We start from the raw sequence: 16,843 nt of genomic DNA, 5'->3' as shown, positions 1-16,843 counted from the left end.
CGCTGTCAAAACGCTGGTGTGAGCAAGTACGGCAGCAGCAGCGAGTGAAGTGATCTTCAGGCTGTCTATCACTTCAATACAAGAGCGGCAGGCACGCAGCCATCTGTGTATTAGCCATTAGGTATTAGCCATCTGCAGATCCCTTTTAATATACACTCGTATCTAGATATATCAAGATATATGTGTGCGACTGAGCACGGCTGTGCAAAATACACTCTTGTTGGCAGAGTCAAAGCCGCCCTCGCCCTCCCTCCAGCGCTGCCTCCCTGCTCTCCTCCCCATCGCACGTGAGATCGAGCCGCGATCATCAGTTCCCCTTGCGCCCGGTCACAAAATTCACAGTTGCTGCCGGAGCACAATGCCCCCCCCCCCCCCCCCCCTTCCTTACATGTCCACAAAGCACTAATCTTGTTCTCCCCTGTTTCATTACAGTACCTGGAAATGCTGCCAAATGGAATGGGTGTAATGAGACATGAAAAGGAAGAACTGATGGTTGCAGCCAAGCATGACAAAGTGCGAGCTGCTTTCATTGAAAAATTGACTGCTGAAGTTTTGTCTCAGGTGGAGAAATCAGACAGTACGTATGTCATTGTCATATCACAACATATTGTATAATGTTCTTTCGTCTTTCGTCTTGCGATGCGTGCTTGGAATTGACATGTTGCTGGTCTCTCTCTCTCTCTGTTTTCTTTTCACAGCGGAGGAACTACAGCTGTCTGGCATCCGGATGTCGTATTCAGTAAAACAAATTCAAGGACTGAACTCAGGAAGAGATATATGGAAAGCGATGCGAAATTCTTCAGACCCTTCAGAAATTGAGGTAAGACTATCACTGCTGGAATTTTCCTCTATATGCTGGAATTTTTCTCCCAGACTCTTGAGATGCAACAATGTCACCATCCAAATGCATCACATCAAGGAGTCATAAAAAGGTTGGGCCTCAATAGTATAGTTAAACCTCTCTCTCTCTCTCAATATAACGAAGTCGGTAAACTCGGCAATTTGCTTCGTTACTTTAAAATCTTGCTATATTGAAATTCAATAATTTTAATCAAATAAGTACAGTTGCCAATGAATTTTTTTTACACAAATGGGAACACGAAATTTTCCGCATTATCTGGCAATCTGAAAAAGCAAATGTGAATGTAAAAAAATTTATTTTGTTGTATACATTAGAACCTCGTTCATACGTGTTGGAATAAACCGCGAGAAAAGACATACAAACCGGGAAAACATACAATCCAAAGTAAGTAAAAAATTTCGACCGACAACTATTGCTAACATATACTAATGTGAAACATCACGCGGATCGTTGCGGCACGGGGCACCGACATGCATTGATCTGGTGGTGCTCCGGCAGCCCGAGACGCGTTTTGTTGTTTTCCTATTGCCTGGTGTTTCAAGAGGGCGACATCGAAAATTGAAATGAAATCGAGCTGGTGGGTGACGCCAAATGCCGCCAAAGCGAAACGTGATGCCCACATCGCGCCGCCTGCAGCAGGAAACGGCAACACATTTGAATTATCGCCTATTAAAAGCGTGCAATGCACTACCAATGGCACTACGCATCACGCGCTGTAAACCAGATAGGTGAAGGTGCTTATTGCAATAAGTTTGGCAGAGATAGCTGTGAATGTAATGTGCGACAACCCGAGAGGTGATTTGCGGGTACGAAATAAGAAACTTTGTGCACTGGCATTTTCACATGAGAAGGGCGGGCAAGTGTTGCGGTGAAGCTGCTCTGGTGGGCAGCTATATGCTGTTCTCAATCGCGCATTTTCTTGTTTACATAGGATCTAGCAGCCGGAAAACGTATCATACATTCGTAGTAATGAGATGTAACGGGAACGTATCAACGACATTCTACTATATCTTCACCTCAGCGGTGCAAAGCAAATTAAGCCAGCTATGTTTTTGCGGCCGCTCGGTCCCCGCATGTTATTGTGTCGTCCGCAGTGGACTCACAGTATCGTGAAAAGTGCCGGCAGTGGAGAGTGAATGCTTCGTCTGCCTCTAACTTCAATGCATTTCCAAAACTCGACCATGCACGTTTAATTGCAATATTGCAATCTCACTTCCCCTGTTTCTTTTTCCTTGCACACGCAGGAAGAAGGCACTCATCAAGCTAACCTCCTTTTCAGCTCTCTTTCGCCCGCTTTCACTTGTACCTAGAGCAGCTGTGCGCATGATGCGATTGGATCTTATCGCACTGAGTCTTCATGCAAAACATGACACTGCTCCACTTCAGCAGTCACTCTCGGTTTCACGGCACATGATTTGAGAGGTGCATACGTAAGCAGCCGCGTGTAATTCAACTATATTTGACTATATGCATCCGTGGAAGTTTCCACTTAATGTCTCATTATTCCTTCACGGCATCAGTTAAATTTCATTATTGAAATTGTGTATAAAGACACTTCGTTATATCAAGGTTCAAAATTCACAGTGTTCTATATGGACAAGAACTTACAAAACATTAAATACATTGTTATATCAAGAATTTTGTTACATTGAAACAGATAGGCTCAAGGCTTTAGTTCTGGAGCTGCATTTGAATGCTTGCGAACAGAGAAAGTGCTTCTCTCGACAAACATGGCACCAGTTTTGGTGAGGTTTGTCACGATTAAAAGGAAAATTTGAAGTCTAGTAACTATATGCAGTGGATTTTCAATTTGTATGATAGATATTTTTAGAGAAGTTCTTGAATATTCACAAATCTTTAAAAAAATATGATGTATCAAGTTTACAACTCTGACTCGGAAAGAAAAACCAAATCACAATTCTATAAATTGCACCCATTAGTATATGTAATGTAAACAAAATTGGTGCGTTGTATGCCACTCTAAAATATGCCACTAATTTGTGAGTGGGACCTTTGTAAGATCTTTGTAAACATCGTAACAATTTATGTAGGCTGTAAATTTATTTACCACGTTTGTCTGCTTGATATGCTTTAACATGTGCAAAACTGCAATATCTGTTTTTGATGCAGAGTTACATTTGTAAACTTATTGCTCCAAAGTTTTTAAAAATTGCCAGTTAGTAATTTCTTTTTTGTAATTTGAGGTGTTAAATAAAGACTTTGAAATGGAACAGCGTGGTTTTCACGGGGACAAGCAGGGAGAAACGACACAGACGAACGCAGACTTGCAACTGAAATTTATTGCTTGGAACGAAGAATATATAACAGCTCCAACCAACAGAATATTCAAATATGTTTCAAATATGCCTTACCAACTCGCCCAAACGTCTGTTCTAAATAAAAATTTTGCTTCCTTGAGTTGCGAGAACTTAACTTTATCTTTCAAAGGCAGGAAATTTCATTCGAATCGATCAAGCGTCCTCATAAAAGCATTTCTGCATTCTACATGTACATATTTCAGTAGAGAAATCCTAACATAAACAATGGTAGTGCAGCAAGAGTTCTAGTGCAGATTCTCACATTAACCCTTTGAGGGTCGAATTATTTCGAAAGAAACTTTCCCAGGTGGTCAAATTACTTCATTGCGGATCTTGAATGTACAAAATGTATGAGTCGGGAATAAATAGTAAACAATAATTTAAAACAAGTATTTTGGTGTCGGCATCACTCAGAACTGCAAAATGTTCAATAGTATTTCCGAGCGTGGTACTCCTTGAAACACGGGTCTACGCACAGCGCCTTATCGCAGTCTGCACACCTAAAATGCGTGTCTGTACCCTTGGAGCGAGGGGTTGTGTTGGCGCACACATGACATCTCTGCGTGCGGCTGCCTTGGGCAGAGGTCTGAGGCACCCTCTCGCGTAAGCGCGTTGCCGCGGAGAGCGAGAATACAGTATACTAAGTACACTGTAGCGAGAATACCTCATGAGCGGTGGTGATAAACAAGCTAAGAGCAGTGCCAATCAAGACAGAAATCAACTTCCGCCGCCCCTGCGAGAGCGTGCCGACAAAGAGAAAAACCACGCTTCGCGCGCCTCCGTTGCGATCACGCGGCGGAACCGAAACCGCGAAAGCGTGTTGCCACTGAGAGCGAGAATACCTCGCGAATGGCGCTGATAAGCAAGCTAAGAGCAGCGCCAATCAAGATAGAAATCAACTTCCACCGCCCTGCAAGAGAGTGCCGACAAAGAAAAAAATGACGTTTCGCGCGCCTCCGTTGCGATCACGCGGCGAAACCGAAACCGCCAAAGGGGCGTTGCCGCAGTCTGAGCGACGCGCTGAAGCTAGCAATCAGCTCTGTTAATCTCCCCAAGAAGGTAGCACAAATTTCAAACGCATCTTATAAGTGCTAAGAGGTGGCAGCACCTCCTGGTGAGCACGCATCGTCATTATGGTGCGAAATTTCAAACGGAGGGTCGGAACCGTACCCGTACGGCAAAGACCTTGCGGGACAGAAAACCGCCGCCGTACATGTACGGCTAAAACCTTCAAAGGGTTAATGCTATAGTGTGAAAAATTGTCGATGCCCTGTAGCAGCTGTTTACGGGCTTCTAAAAGCACAAGTTGCAAGGACATTGGTTCAAGTTTGCATTACCACTTCTGACGAGCAGCTGACTACTGCATAGTCCCGTGGACCTACTGTCGAGTATCTGAGTGGAAGCATTATGAACCATATGTCCACAGTATGTACAGACGCGGCCACTGCTAGCAGGAGCACAGGAGCATTGTGGCAGCGTTCTTCGGAGCACCCCCACTGGTGCCTCGTGAAGCCTTGGCAGATGACTCACCATAGTGGACAACTCGCCGGGCTTTTCACCAATCGCTTTGATTGCACCTGCGCTGCAAGACTTCATGAGGCACCGTGTTCCCACTAACAGTGGTCACGCCTGTACAAGACTATGCATGCAGTGCGCGCCAATGTGTGCGCCAACGGACGCACCACTAAACGCGCCACTGGTGGCGGCCTTGCACAGTGCACTCTGGAAAGGAGCCAGCCGCTCGCTGTAGTTTTCTGCATCGTTGACCATGCTTCTCTGTCTTATTCACGTTTATAGAGCAAAATAAGCAATACCGTTCGCATGGTGGGGTGCTCAAATACCGGCAAAAACACGCCGGTAATACGGTTCTAATTATTCCTCGCAAAGCCTCATCAGCAGGAGCAATGGTAGCACTGGCGCACCACCGTTCGGCGGGAAATTTCTCGTTCTCATCCTTTCCATTGTCATGTCGGTGTTTTTTCCACTCGATCCTATTTAGATGGGTAAGCGACGAAGTTTGTCTGCAGTGCAGCATGCAGTTTAAAGTAATTTTGCTATAGTTCTGAATGCCGTTTGCCGCTTCTTTACCGTATCAAGCTAGTAGCTAGGCAGCACGACTGCACGAGTACATCGTGTTGTATGTTAAAGCTACTGAAGCTTACAAGAACTGAAATTGTTGGTTTTATGCAGCCTGGAAAATCCTCACACCAGCTGTCATGCACTCCATGTTTTTGCATCTTTTTTATGAGTGGGTTCATGCATGTTGAACTGTTGCTAGTTTCCGCATGCATAACTGTTGCTGATTTTTTTTGACGCGTGAAGTTTTCATCCTGCCTCATTTGTAAAGGGTCTAAATCAATCTGTGTCTTATCGGAATGATACCAGGCAAGTGCTTCTTTAACAGCTTTGTTCTTTTCGCCTGAGGGCATCTTAGATATTGTGGTTTCTTGGGAAATGTGTTAAGAAAATAGGTAGTTCAGGCCAAGAATTGCTCATAGTTGCTCCATATGGTATTTCTGTTCCATTTTCGCTGAAAAGTTACGTCACGTTAGGGAAGTCATCACACCTTGATGCCCTCTGAGCAGAATTACCACGCCGAGTGATTTGTCTGTTTCACAATGTAGTCCCTTCTGGCATGTGAATTTTGTACTCAACTGAATTCTTTCTTAATATGCTTATGCCACAGAGGACTAAACCCACCCTTGCCGCCAGCGCCAATCTATTTTGGCTGGCACTGCTCTGTTTTTAAATATATCATGTGGCATCTCTCTCTCTAGTAACATTCAAAAAAAAAATAAAGCTACCGAAAAGTTGGTCAAACTTTAACTTTGCATGTTTCCAAGCAGCTCCTTTAGGGAATTTAAAATTGCGAGAACTGCAGCGGAAACAGCAGTTCATCAGTGTATGCCAGAGAATTGCATTGGGGGTACGGCGCTAACTTGCGCTCTTATTAACCTGTCCGTTTGGTGACTTCTTTGACTAGTGTATGCGTTTCCATCAATAAATTCGCAATTACTCATCTTGAGGCGACTTTGACGGCACTTATTCGGCGGTGTCACATGTATTCATTGGCCAAAAGATCACAATATGTGCAAACATAGCACCGTGCGGATTTGTTGAGATGTAATTCTGCCCTAACGATGTGTGCCTGTTATCGCATTAATCAACAAAACCTAGCGGCTAGTTAACATGAGCTCCCCTTCATGTAAATGGAGTTTATTGCATTTGTCTGCGGGATGCACCTGGCACGTATGTGGACCGGGTTGTCCCAAACACCGGTAACATTGTGTCCATGCCCACTCTCACAGAGGCAAGCATCTTCCCTGCAGCTGTCACCGTAGAAGAAGCATTCTGATACCCAATCAAAGCAGAAATCGCAGCCGTGGACTTCAGCCATCCTTGCTGCAAAGGGTTATCATCTGCTACTGCTCCCAAATGTACTGTTGGAAGCGCCCGCTAGGTGGCTATCAGTGGCACCTCTATAGGCGGTGCACTACGTCTACATCTACACTACATGTTGGGGATTTTATCCTCATTTTCTTCTTCATTCCCTCTTTCTCATTTACTTCACCTGTTGCTGTCTTTTCTTAACATGTCAGTCAGTCTTATCTCTCCCTTTTCTTTTTTCTGCATCAAAGCATCTCTCTTGTGCAAATAGAATGTACCAACTAGCGCAACAATACGCTGCACTTTTTACAAACACCTGCAATACCTCATCCATGAGCCAACAACCAGGCACGGCATGAACATGTAAAACTTCTGTGCCCTACCTACTTGACAAATTCCTAACTTTTTCAAATTGTTGGAGCAACAGCTTCTTGCCATGGTTTTGAGGACATCAGTTGCTTAGTTATGGAAGTCTGTAGTTCCAAACAGTAAGCTGTAACAGCTCTCCCGTGACAGTGCGGCCGGGACGTGGCAGCATGACCACTCATTCTCCCAAGAACAGTTGCAACAGGTTTTCCTGTCTGTCTGCCTCTCATTTCCTGGCTTTCCGAAACCATGGACGTGATCACTCTGTGCTTGGCTGTGGGGGGCCTCGAGCAGAAATAAACGAGCCTTTCTCCAAGCATGTTCATCCTGTTTCGAGAATTTTGAGCCTGCGCGCGTCCTACAAAACTTTCTTCTCTCTTTCTTTTTCTTCTTCTGGGCAGTCACACTCTCTTGCTCAAACAACCTTTAATTTTTGGCAACACAGTGTGCTGGAGATGTAGCATGTGTAAACGTTTCAACTTTTTTTTAGCGACTCCTAAACGAAGAGCAACTTCGTCTACTGAGAAGCTTCCAGGAGGAACAACTGTGCCATCGGCAAGCAACTATTCAGCAAAAACTTGAAAGCGCCTTGCAGACAGCCACTGATGAAAACAAGGTACATTCTGTTTGCATTGTAAGAGAGCTTATTCATTCATTCATTCATTTATTTGAATGCCTTCAGGGCCCATAGGGCATTGCAGAAGGGAGTGGTAACAATAAATATAAATAAACACAATAAATTTCGGGTAACATATTCAAGCGCATTCTTAAAGTCACTGGGGTCCATAATAGATACAATGGAGGTGAGCAAGTGGTTCCATGTATTGCCATGTATTGTTCTCTCTTCTAAGGTTGCTAGTGTATGGTAGACCAGAGGAGCACTGTGTGTGTCCTGTGTGTCTTCATGTGTGCAGTCTTATTCACACTAAAAAACTCAGATCTATATGGTAGGGACTGGCTTCAGGTTTTTGTGTTCTGAAGCAATGACTGTCTACTCTGATCACTACTTGTGCAGCATGCTCTTAGTTGCTGTTGTATTGCATTTTCACTGAGACCTTTTACATCAATTTTGCTCCAAGTCATTCTACAATAAGTGAAGTGCTAAAGTCAGGCAAGCCAGTGTGTTCTCTAAAGGCAGCATAATGGTATCGGGTCACATCACTCTTCTGCTGAATGATAACAAGAATTAAAACTATTTTCACACCCTAGTATTCCTAAAGTTAGGAAGTTTCTGTTATTACATAGTACATTATAAAGCATTATTAATTAAAAATCACGAATGGAGCTTTAGAAGCAAACAAGTGGTTTCTTTGCATGCACGGGACTCTGTGCATGCTTTATGTCTATACTGTGCCCGCACTGGTCGAAACTTACTGTACTTTTGCTGCAATTTTATGTTTAATTCGATGTAGTTGACGTAAAATATTCAAAAGGTATATGAAAAGTATTCACATTTATGAATGGTGACTATTCAATTGGAAGACCAAATTGAATAGGACGCTATTTGATTTTTTACTCAGAAGTTTCAAATATTTGCACACCTCTAAATATTTGTTGTGTTGCAGCTTTCCGGGCAGTAAATATGTCAAATACTCAGCAAGAGCAACTTGAAATGGTACACCTTGAATGTGCGCATTTGTTTTGGCCAACAGCTTGGCTTGGCTTGACTGGCCAGCAACTGGCAAGTCAATTTGCCAGTTTTGTGTGATCACACGGTTACACATTAATGACACTTGCAAGCGTTTTTGTAATTTAGCATAGTTTATGTGCCATTTATCACTACAGCAGAGCACCACTGGGTCATCAAAATCAACAGGATGCCTTGTTCTGGGCTGTTAGAGGCATCATACTTTCATTTCTCTCAAGTAGACCCAATTGTGATATTCGTTTTTTCCACCGATGTCGTCATGCATGCTTATAACAAATGTTGGATATAGTATTTTCGTGTCGTATACGACTTTGTCCAAACAAAGATCCACTGTATTAACTAATTGCTGAATAATATTTCTCTCTTGCATCAAATCAAATCATTTTATTGTATTAGTATACAGAAAGATAAACATATGAGTAAATATACAGAAGAGTCCCAAAACTGGATATTGCACCAGGGCCCTCATTGGCAATTACAGTGAAAATTAATAAGGATCCTAAAAATTAATTTTACGAACAAATATTTGCAGCTTAGGCAACTTGAATACAAGGTAATAAATAATATATTATTATACACTACTGTTGACTAAAATAGTGTATAAATGGAAAATTCAGGAACAAAAATAGTACAAATAAAAGGCAACATCAAAAATTAGGACTACAAAAGGAAAGGTTTAAGGGCCAATTTAAGTATAGGAAATTATTACAAGGATTTTAGTGCACCTGGTAAACTATTTAAGTTTAATGAGACAAAATGAAACAGTGGTGCATTATTTTTGTTCCTTAGGATCAGCCAAGGCATTTGAAAGCTTGGTTTGGCTTGGGTAAGACTAACTCTGCGAGAAATTTCCTGATTTCGTTTGTTCACTTTGTTTTCCAGTGCCCCAAGGAGAGAGTCGTGATACCTGTTCTGAAAGTGCTTCTTGGTGGCATTCACGAGGCAGACTTACGGAAGAACATCTGTGAGTAAATGCACTGATGCTGGCAGAGCAGCCGCTTTGTGGGTGCGGTCTTTCTGATTTTTTACCATTTCTTATCATTCAGGCTGCCTGATGTGTGTATGGAGGCCAACAGACGACACGCAAGAACTGCTGAAGCAAGGCAAAGCTCTTTCCATCTACAACGTTAATGTGACGTGTTCAAGGCAAGTGCAAGCATTTCTGAACCGTGTCTCATCACAAGACAGGTTTGATGCCACGTTGCAAGGTGTGAAAAAATAGAATATTTCGAATAACGAAACGAATAGTCAACATTTGGAACACCGGGTGTTGGTAGAATAGAACACAAATAGACCAACGAGCAGACACTCTAAATAGAAAAACCAAAGTAACGAGGGGTTCACTTTTCTCGTTACCCATCCTTTGACTTTTAGAATCTAACACATAACCCAAGTTTTATACCACTGTGGGCACAGTATTGATCTTGAGGCAATCTTGTTTCTTAAAGGGACTCTGATACAATTTTAACGATTTTGTACAAACATATTAAGTCGTAAGGTTGACCCTTGTGATGATTAAGTGACACATTTAAGCACTCCACATACTGCATGAATTTTATTCTAAGGTCTTGAAAATGTACATTGCTACTGTTTGCGGCATGCCACTCGCCTGAGTTTTCAGCTGCCCCTGACCAAGTGACATGAGGTGACCACGCGATGCCAGTAGGGCGAGCTATCCAATTGGCTGCCAAGGGTGCATGATCGATAATTTTTTCAACTTTATGGTGAACAAAACTTATTAGTATTAGTTGGGATGTTAGTTAATTTGTTTCTGTAAAAGAAAGTAACAGAAAGAGAATGCACGAGGACAATTTATCACCACACTCAAGCACGTCTGGCACACTACAAGTGTCGTCTGTGTCACAATGTTCTTCACGTTGGTGCAAGCTGCACGGTCTGTGTTGGCCTCAATCTGTCTTTCCGCAAGCATCATGGTTCGTCCTTGCTTTGTGGGCTGCACACGTAGAGATCGGTGACATGTCAAGCTGCGACATCGTGTTCCTCTGCAAGTCAAGCATGCGAGCAGAGTGGCTGCAGCGCTGGTTGTCGGTATCTGGTGGGCACCAGCATCTATGCATTCGCAGCCATCACGTCACACCAAAGGATTACTATATATCACAATAGTGTTTCGCGTGTTCGGTATTCGGGTAAACGCAAGCACAAGTGGACTGGGCCTGGTAGTTTTACGGGATGAGTGGAGGCACCAACGTCAGCTCTGCGCTCTGGGTGTGGTCGAGTGTTTGGTCGAGCTCTGTGCCACCTGGTGGCACAGAGCTCGACCAAACACAAAACTAATATAGCACTGGCCAAGTGTATTCTACTTTGCTGCTGGTGCAAACTTTTCGCAGGAGCGTGATCGTGAACATGTTTGGATCATGAACATGCTCTTTGTTTGGCTGGTTAAGCTCTGTGACACCAGGTGGCTGGGCCGTGCAGATCGATTAGGCTGCTCACGTACATCTACGCTAAAGCTCCTTCATAAAAGCACTAGCAATATAGAGGGGCTTTAGTTTATGCTCCCACACATCCGTCAAAACACCCAGCTCGCCTGTGGTTACCGGAATGCCCGACACGCTCAGTGCTGTGACAGAATGCTCGCAACGCACGCTGCTTTGATAGCTCTCGCTTGGGATTGACTGCCAGGCAACTGGTGGAGAAATTGGAGATGTTTTGCGCATTGGCTCCAAGACAACCAGAACAACGACCCATCATGATGCATAGCCAGTGAAGGCGAAGCCTAGTTCTGATCACTTGGCAAACGAGTTGAGGAGAAAAAGCACGGCTATGGAGGAGGGTAACTTCTAATCGTCCATAGCTCTCTTAATATGAGACACTTCATACAAATTATGGTGTGAATGTTTTACTGTAGCTGTATTCTACGCGTCTACAAAATTTGTCTGAACCATTTTATCATCATCATCATCTTCAACCTATTTTAAGTCCACTGCAGGACGAAGGCCTCTCCCTCCAATCTTCAATTACCCCTGTGCTGCGCCAACCGATTCCGACTTGCACCTGCGAATTAAGATTTCATCACCCACCTAGTCTCTTGCTTGTCTCGACTGCGTTTCCCTTCTCTTGGCACCCATTCTGTAACCCTCATGGTCCACTGGTTATCTAACCTACGCATTACATGACCTGCCCAGCTCCAGTTCTTTCTCTTAATGTCAATTAGAATATCGGCTATGCCCGTTTGGTCTCTCATGCACACCGCTCCCTTCCTGTCTCTTAACGTTACGCCTATCATTCCTTGTTCCATTGCTCTTTGTGCGGTCCTTAACTGGTTCTCAAGCTTCTTTGTCAGTCTCCAAGGCTCTGCCCCATATGTCAGCACTGATAAAATGCACTGATTGTATGCCTTCCTTTTCAATGATAATGGTAAGCTTCCAGTCAGGAGCTGACAATGTCTGCCGTATGTGATCCAATCCATTTTTATTCTATGAATTTCCTTCTCATGATTGGCATTCCCTGTGATAATTGACCTAGGTAAACATACACCTTCACAGATTCTAGAGGCTGACTGGCGATCCTGAACTCTTGTTCCTTTGCCCGGCTTTTTATCATTATCTTTGTCTTCTGCATATTAATCTTCAATCCCACTCATACACTCTCTCTGTTAAGGTCTTCAATCATTTGTTGTAATTCGTCTGCAGTGTTGCTGAATAAAACAATGTCATTGGCAAACCGAAGGTTGCCGAGATATTCACCGTCGATCCTTACTCCTAAACCTTCCTAGTTTAATAGCTTGAATACTTCTTCCAAGCATACAGCGAATAGCATTGGAGAGATAGTGTCTCCCTGTCTGACCCCTTTCTTTATAGGTATCTTCCTATTTTTCTTGTGTAAAATTAAGGTAGCTGTAGAACCTCTGTAGATATTTTCCAAGGTATTTACGTAAGCATTCTGTACTCCTTGATTATGTAATGCCTCTATGACTGCTGGTATCTCTACTGAATCAAATGCCTTTTTGTAATTTATGAAAGTCATATAGAAAAGCCCATTGTACTCTGTATTTCTCGATAACCTGGTTAATGACATGGATGTGATCCATTGTAGAGTATCCTTTCCTGAAGCCAGCCTGTTTCCTTGGTTGACTAAAGTCCAGTGTTGCCCTTATTCTATTAAAGATTAGTTGGTAAATATTTATATAATAGTGGAAGTAAGCTAAAGGGCGTATAATTTTTCAATTCTTTAAATCGCCCCTTCTTGTGGATTAGTATAATGTTTGCATTCTTCCAGTTTTCTGGGACCCTTGCAGTCAATAGACACTTCGTATAAAGAGCTTCCAGTTTTCCAAGCATTATGTCTCCTCCATCTTTGATTAAATCAACTGTTATTCCATCTTCTCCTGCCGCTTTTCCTCGGTTAATTTCTAGCAAGGCCCTTCTGACCTCATCGCTAGTTATAGGGGGAGTTTCTGTATCCTATTCATTACTGTTTCTAATGGAAGTATCCTGACTCCTCTGGGTATTGTACAGGTCAATGTAGAATTCTTCCGCTTCATTTACTATATCTTCAAGATCACTGATGATATTACCCTGCTTATCTTTCAGTGCATACATCTTGGTTTGTTCTATGCCAAGTTTCTTTCTCACTGATTTCAGGCTGCGTCCATTTTTTACGGCTTCTTCAGTCTTTCTCACGTTATAGTTTTAAATATCACTCATTTTCGCCTTGTTGATCAGTTTTGACAGTTCCGCAAATTCTATCTTGTCTCTTGGGTTGGACACTTTCATTCTTTGTCATTTCTTTATTAGGTCCTTTGTTACTTGGGAGAGCTTGCCTATTGGTGGCCTTAGTGCCTTGCCTCCCACTTCAACTGCTGCCTCTGAAGCCAGCCTAGTTACACTTTCATTCATTAGCTCTATGTCGTCATGATCTGTCTGTTCTAAGGCTGCATATTTGTTTGCAAGTACCAGCCTAAATTTGACTGCCTCTAGGTTGACCTGTGTCTTCTTGACCAATTTTACTCTTTTTTCTGTTCAAATTGAGGTGAATTCTAGCCCTCACTGACCTGTGATCACTGCACTTTACCCTACCTATCACTTCTACATCCTGCACTATGCTGGGATGAGCAGAAAGTATGAAGTCAATTTCTTTTCTTGTTTCACCATTAGGGCTTTTCCAGGTCCACTTTCTGTTGCTATGCTTCCTGGAAAAGGTGTTCATTATTCGGAGCTTATTCCTTTCTGCGGATTCTACCAGCATCTCTCCTCTAGCGTTCCTAGAATCGACGTCATAGTTGCCAATTCCTTGTTCACCAGCCTGCTTTTTCCCCAATTTCGCATTGAAGTCGCCCATTACTGCAGTATACTGAGTTTACACTTTTCTCATGACTAATTTTACATCTTCATAAAACAGACCCACTTCATCATCATCATGGCTGGAGGTTGGAGCGTAGGCTTGTACCACCTTTAATCTATACCTCTTGTTAAGTTTTATTACGACTACTGCTACCCTCTAATTAATGCTGTAGAATTCGTCAATGTTGCCCGCTATGTCCTTATGTATTAGGAATCTGACCCAGTATAACTTCCTATTTGGGAGACCTCTATAGCACAGGACATGTCCGTTATTCAGCAATGTATAAGCCTCACCAGTTCCTCTAATCTCATTAAGGCCAATGATATCCGAAACAATGTCTGATAATTTCTCAAAGAGTCCTGCTAAGCTAGCCTCACTCGAGAGGGTACGGGTGTTAAACGTTGCAAGGGTCAGTTTCCATTGGCGGCTTGTCCGGACCTAGAGATTCTTAGCGCCCTCTGCTGCATTACAGGTCTGACCGCCGCCTTGGTCAGGTGCTCTGCAGCTGCTGGGGACTGAGGGCCGTTGGGTGATTGAGTGAGTCATTTGGGAGGGAGTGGCCGAATACTGCACCAGTGAGGCCAATTCCTGTTCTGGTGAGGGAGTGTCTTGTTGAAGCTTAGTGCGCCTTGCTGATTTGGTTGTATCTGGATTAGTATAGCCCCACTCACTCTCGGCATCTTTTGCTGGTGACAGGCATCACTCCAAGCCTGCAGATGTTGTGCACTGGGGGAGGTGAATTTCAAGCTCACCGACGTCAGAGAGTAGGAGGAGGAATGAACGTTTATTGTGAGAAACAGTGAGAAATTGTTCTTTCTTCGCCCTAGGTGGGGCTCTCTTAGTCCAGAAAGCCGTTGGCTAATGCTGCAGCCTGGGTCCGTTCCACCAGAATTTGCTGATCTTCCATGCTCTGTGCCTTTAACATTGCCTCCCACGTTTTTTTTTATGGCTTGTAGCGGTTCTGAGGCATCATCTTGACTGTTTTTCTCACAATGTGGGCACACCAATTCCATGTGCTGGAGGGTGTCTGGTACATCACAATATTGGCATAGGTATGAGAATATGGTAGGGTGCATCGGGTGCATGATAATTTCATGGACATACGTATTCGTTTGTAGTCTGCAAAGGGCGGTGGCTTCTTCCTTGCTTAATTTTGGATGTGGTAGAGGATATTCTCTTTTTTCCAGTCGGTAATGTCGCAATATTATGGTGTAGTTGATGGGAATGTCCTCCACCCTCATCGCTTTCCGGAGACCATGCGGCAGGAAGTCCCAGCTGGTATGCTCTCGGGCGACAGCATGTGCTGTTTCGTTTCCTGCCAGGTGTTCGTGGCCTGGGGTCTATGCGACGTAGGTTTCGGGTAGTCCTTGGCATCTTGTTATTTCTTTTAGAATCTTCACTGCTGCAGCAGAAATTCGGCCTTTTTGTAGGTTTCTACATGCCGTTTGTGAGTCACTCGAGATGATTGCTGTGTCTTTGCATGTGGCGATGCCGAGGACGATGGCCACTTCCTCAGTTGCTTCTGGATTTCTAGCCAGTATGGTGGCAGCGACTAGCCCATTACCTTGGTTGTTGGTCACAGTAATTGCGTATGCTCCTCTACCTGGGTATTTTGCCGCATCTGTATATCTCGTGTTGGGGTTCTTTGAGTCTTTCTTGCTGAGCGCTCTAACTCTTGCTTGTCTTCTGTCTTTGTAGCATGTTGCATGCATGTTGCGAGGTATTGGAGCGACTGAGATAGAGTCGCGAAGAAGTGGCGGCAATCGGGTTTTCACATCTGAGTCTGCTATAAAGTTTTCGCTGTATGCGAGTTTGCAAAGTACTGCTTTGCCTGTTTGAGTCAGCTTAAGGCGTTCCAGCTGGCTGGCTCTGTGCGCTTCACTCATTCCTTCCCAGGTGTTATGGAGGCCAAGTTTGAGGAGTGTTGTGGTTGAGGTCATACGAGGAAGTCCTAGTGCGCTCTCGATTGCTTTTATGGTGACGATGTTGAGTTTTTCAATTTCAGCTTTCTTGAGGAGTAAATACAAGGCGCCATATGTGATCCGGCTTATAAAGAGTGCTTGGATTAATTGGATGATTTCTTGCTCTTTAAGTCCTCTTCTTTGGGCGGTTATATGCCGAATGAGATGAGTTACTTGTGTTAGGGTCTTCTGAAGCTTCGGAAGTGTAGCTATGCCAGAACCGTTTTTATGTATTGTGAGGCCAAGAACGTGGAGGGAGCCAACTTGAGGGATATCGATTCCATTGAGTCTGACGTTGGGATCTACGGCGACGCAGACTGGTGGCCTTCCCCGTGTCCTTGCCTTACGTATAAGTAGCTCAGATATTTCGGAGGCACACTGGAGACCGCATATTGAGAGGTACTGTTCTATCTGATTGATCGCCTCTTGGAGGGTAGTTTGCTGTTGGCCGGTTGTGGACGCTTTTGTCCATAACGTTTTATCGTCCGCATATTTTGGCCTTGGCGAAAAAACAGCCCACACCAGAATCTGACAGACCGCTGGCCTTTATAACAAAATATTCTAATGCACTCCCAAACATAAACAACATCCTACGAAAATCCCACCCAATATTATCAAGTAACGAGCGTCTGAGAAAAGCGTTCCCGGATGTACCTAGGGTTACATATCGCTGCAACAGGATCTTTAAAGACAAGTTAGTGTATGCAAAAGTCAGCCAATAACATTCCCTTGTAATAAAAGCATGTTGTTGCCCCAAGTGCAAAACCTGCAGACACCTTCAAAGTGACATTAAAATAAAAAGCACCACAAATAGTTATACATACGAAGTCAAATCTAGCTTCACTTGTACAAGTTCGAATGTGATTTAAATGCTTGAATGTTCCTTCTGTAAGAAACAATATATCGGTGAAACAGGACAATCAATGAACGTCAGATTAAATAGACATCACGCGGACACAGCTAAAAAGCTTCCCAAAGCCGTCGCCGAGCCGTTCAA

At 43.6% G+C, this 16,843-nt stretch overlaps 1 protein-coding gene across 1 annotated transcript in view; it reads left to right on the top strand.

Annotated features, from left to right (window-relative positions):
* The window catches only part of LOC126536636 (uncharacterized), a 42,271-nt gene that overhangs the window by 15,685 nt on the left and 9,743 nt on the right, over nucleotides 1-16,843 (top strand). Inside the window, exons 12-16 of the mRNA XM_055073591.2 lie at nucleotides 433-577; nucleotides 699-820; nucleotides 7,424-7,549; nucleotides 9,464-9,545; nucleotides 9,628-9,727. Of these exons, the coding sequence (XP_054929566.1) occupies nucleotides 433-577; nucleotides 699-820; nucleotides 7,424-7,549; nucleotides 9,464-9,545; nucleotides 9,628-9,727 (575 nt within the window). The remainder of the gene's footprint in view (nucleotides 1-432; nucleotides 578-698; nucleotides 821-7,423; nucleotides 7,550-9,463; nucleotides 9,546-9,627; nucleotides 9,728-16,843) is intronic.

Source organism: Dermacentor andersoni, chromosome 4 (assembly GCF_023375885.2).
Source record: "Dermacentor andersoni chromosome 4, qqDerAnde1_hic_scaffold, whole genome shotgun sequence".
Lineage (NCBI taxonomy): Eukaryota > Metazoa > Arthropoda > Arachnida > Ixodida > Ixodidae > Dermacentor > Dermacentor andersoni.
The sequence above is the reverse complement of the archived record's forward strand: the minus strand, read 5'-3'. Positions and strand labels throughout refer to the sequence as shown.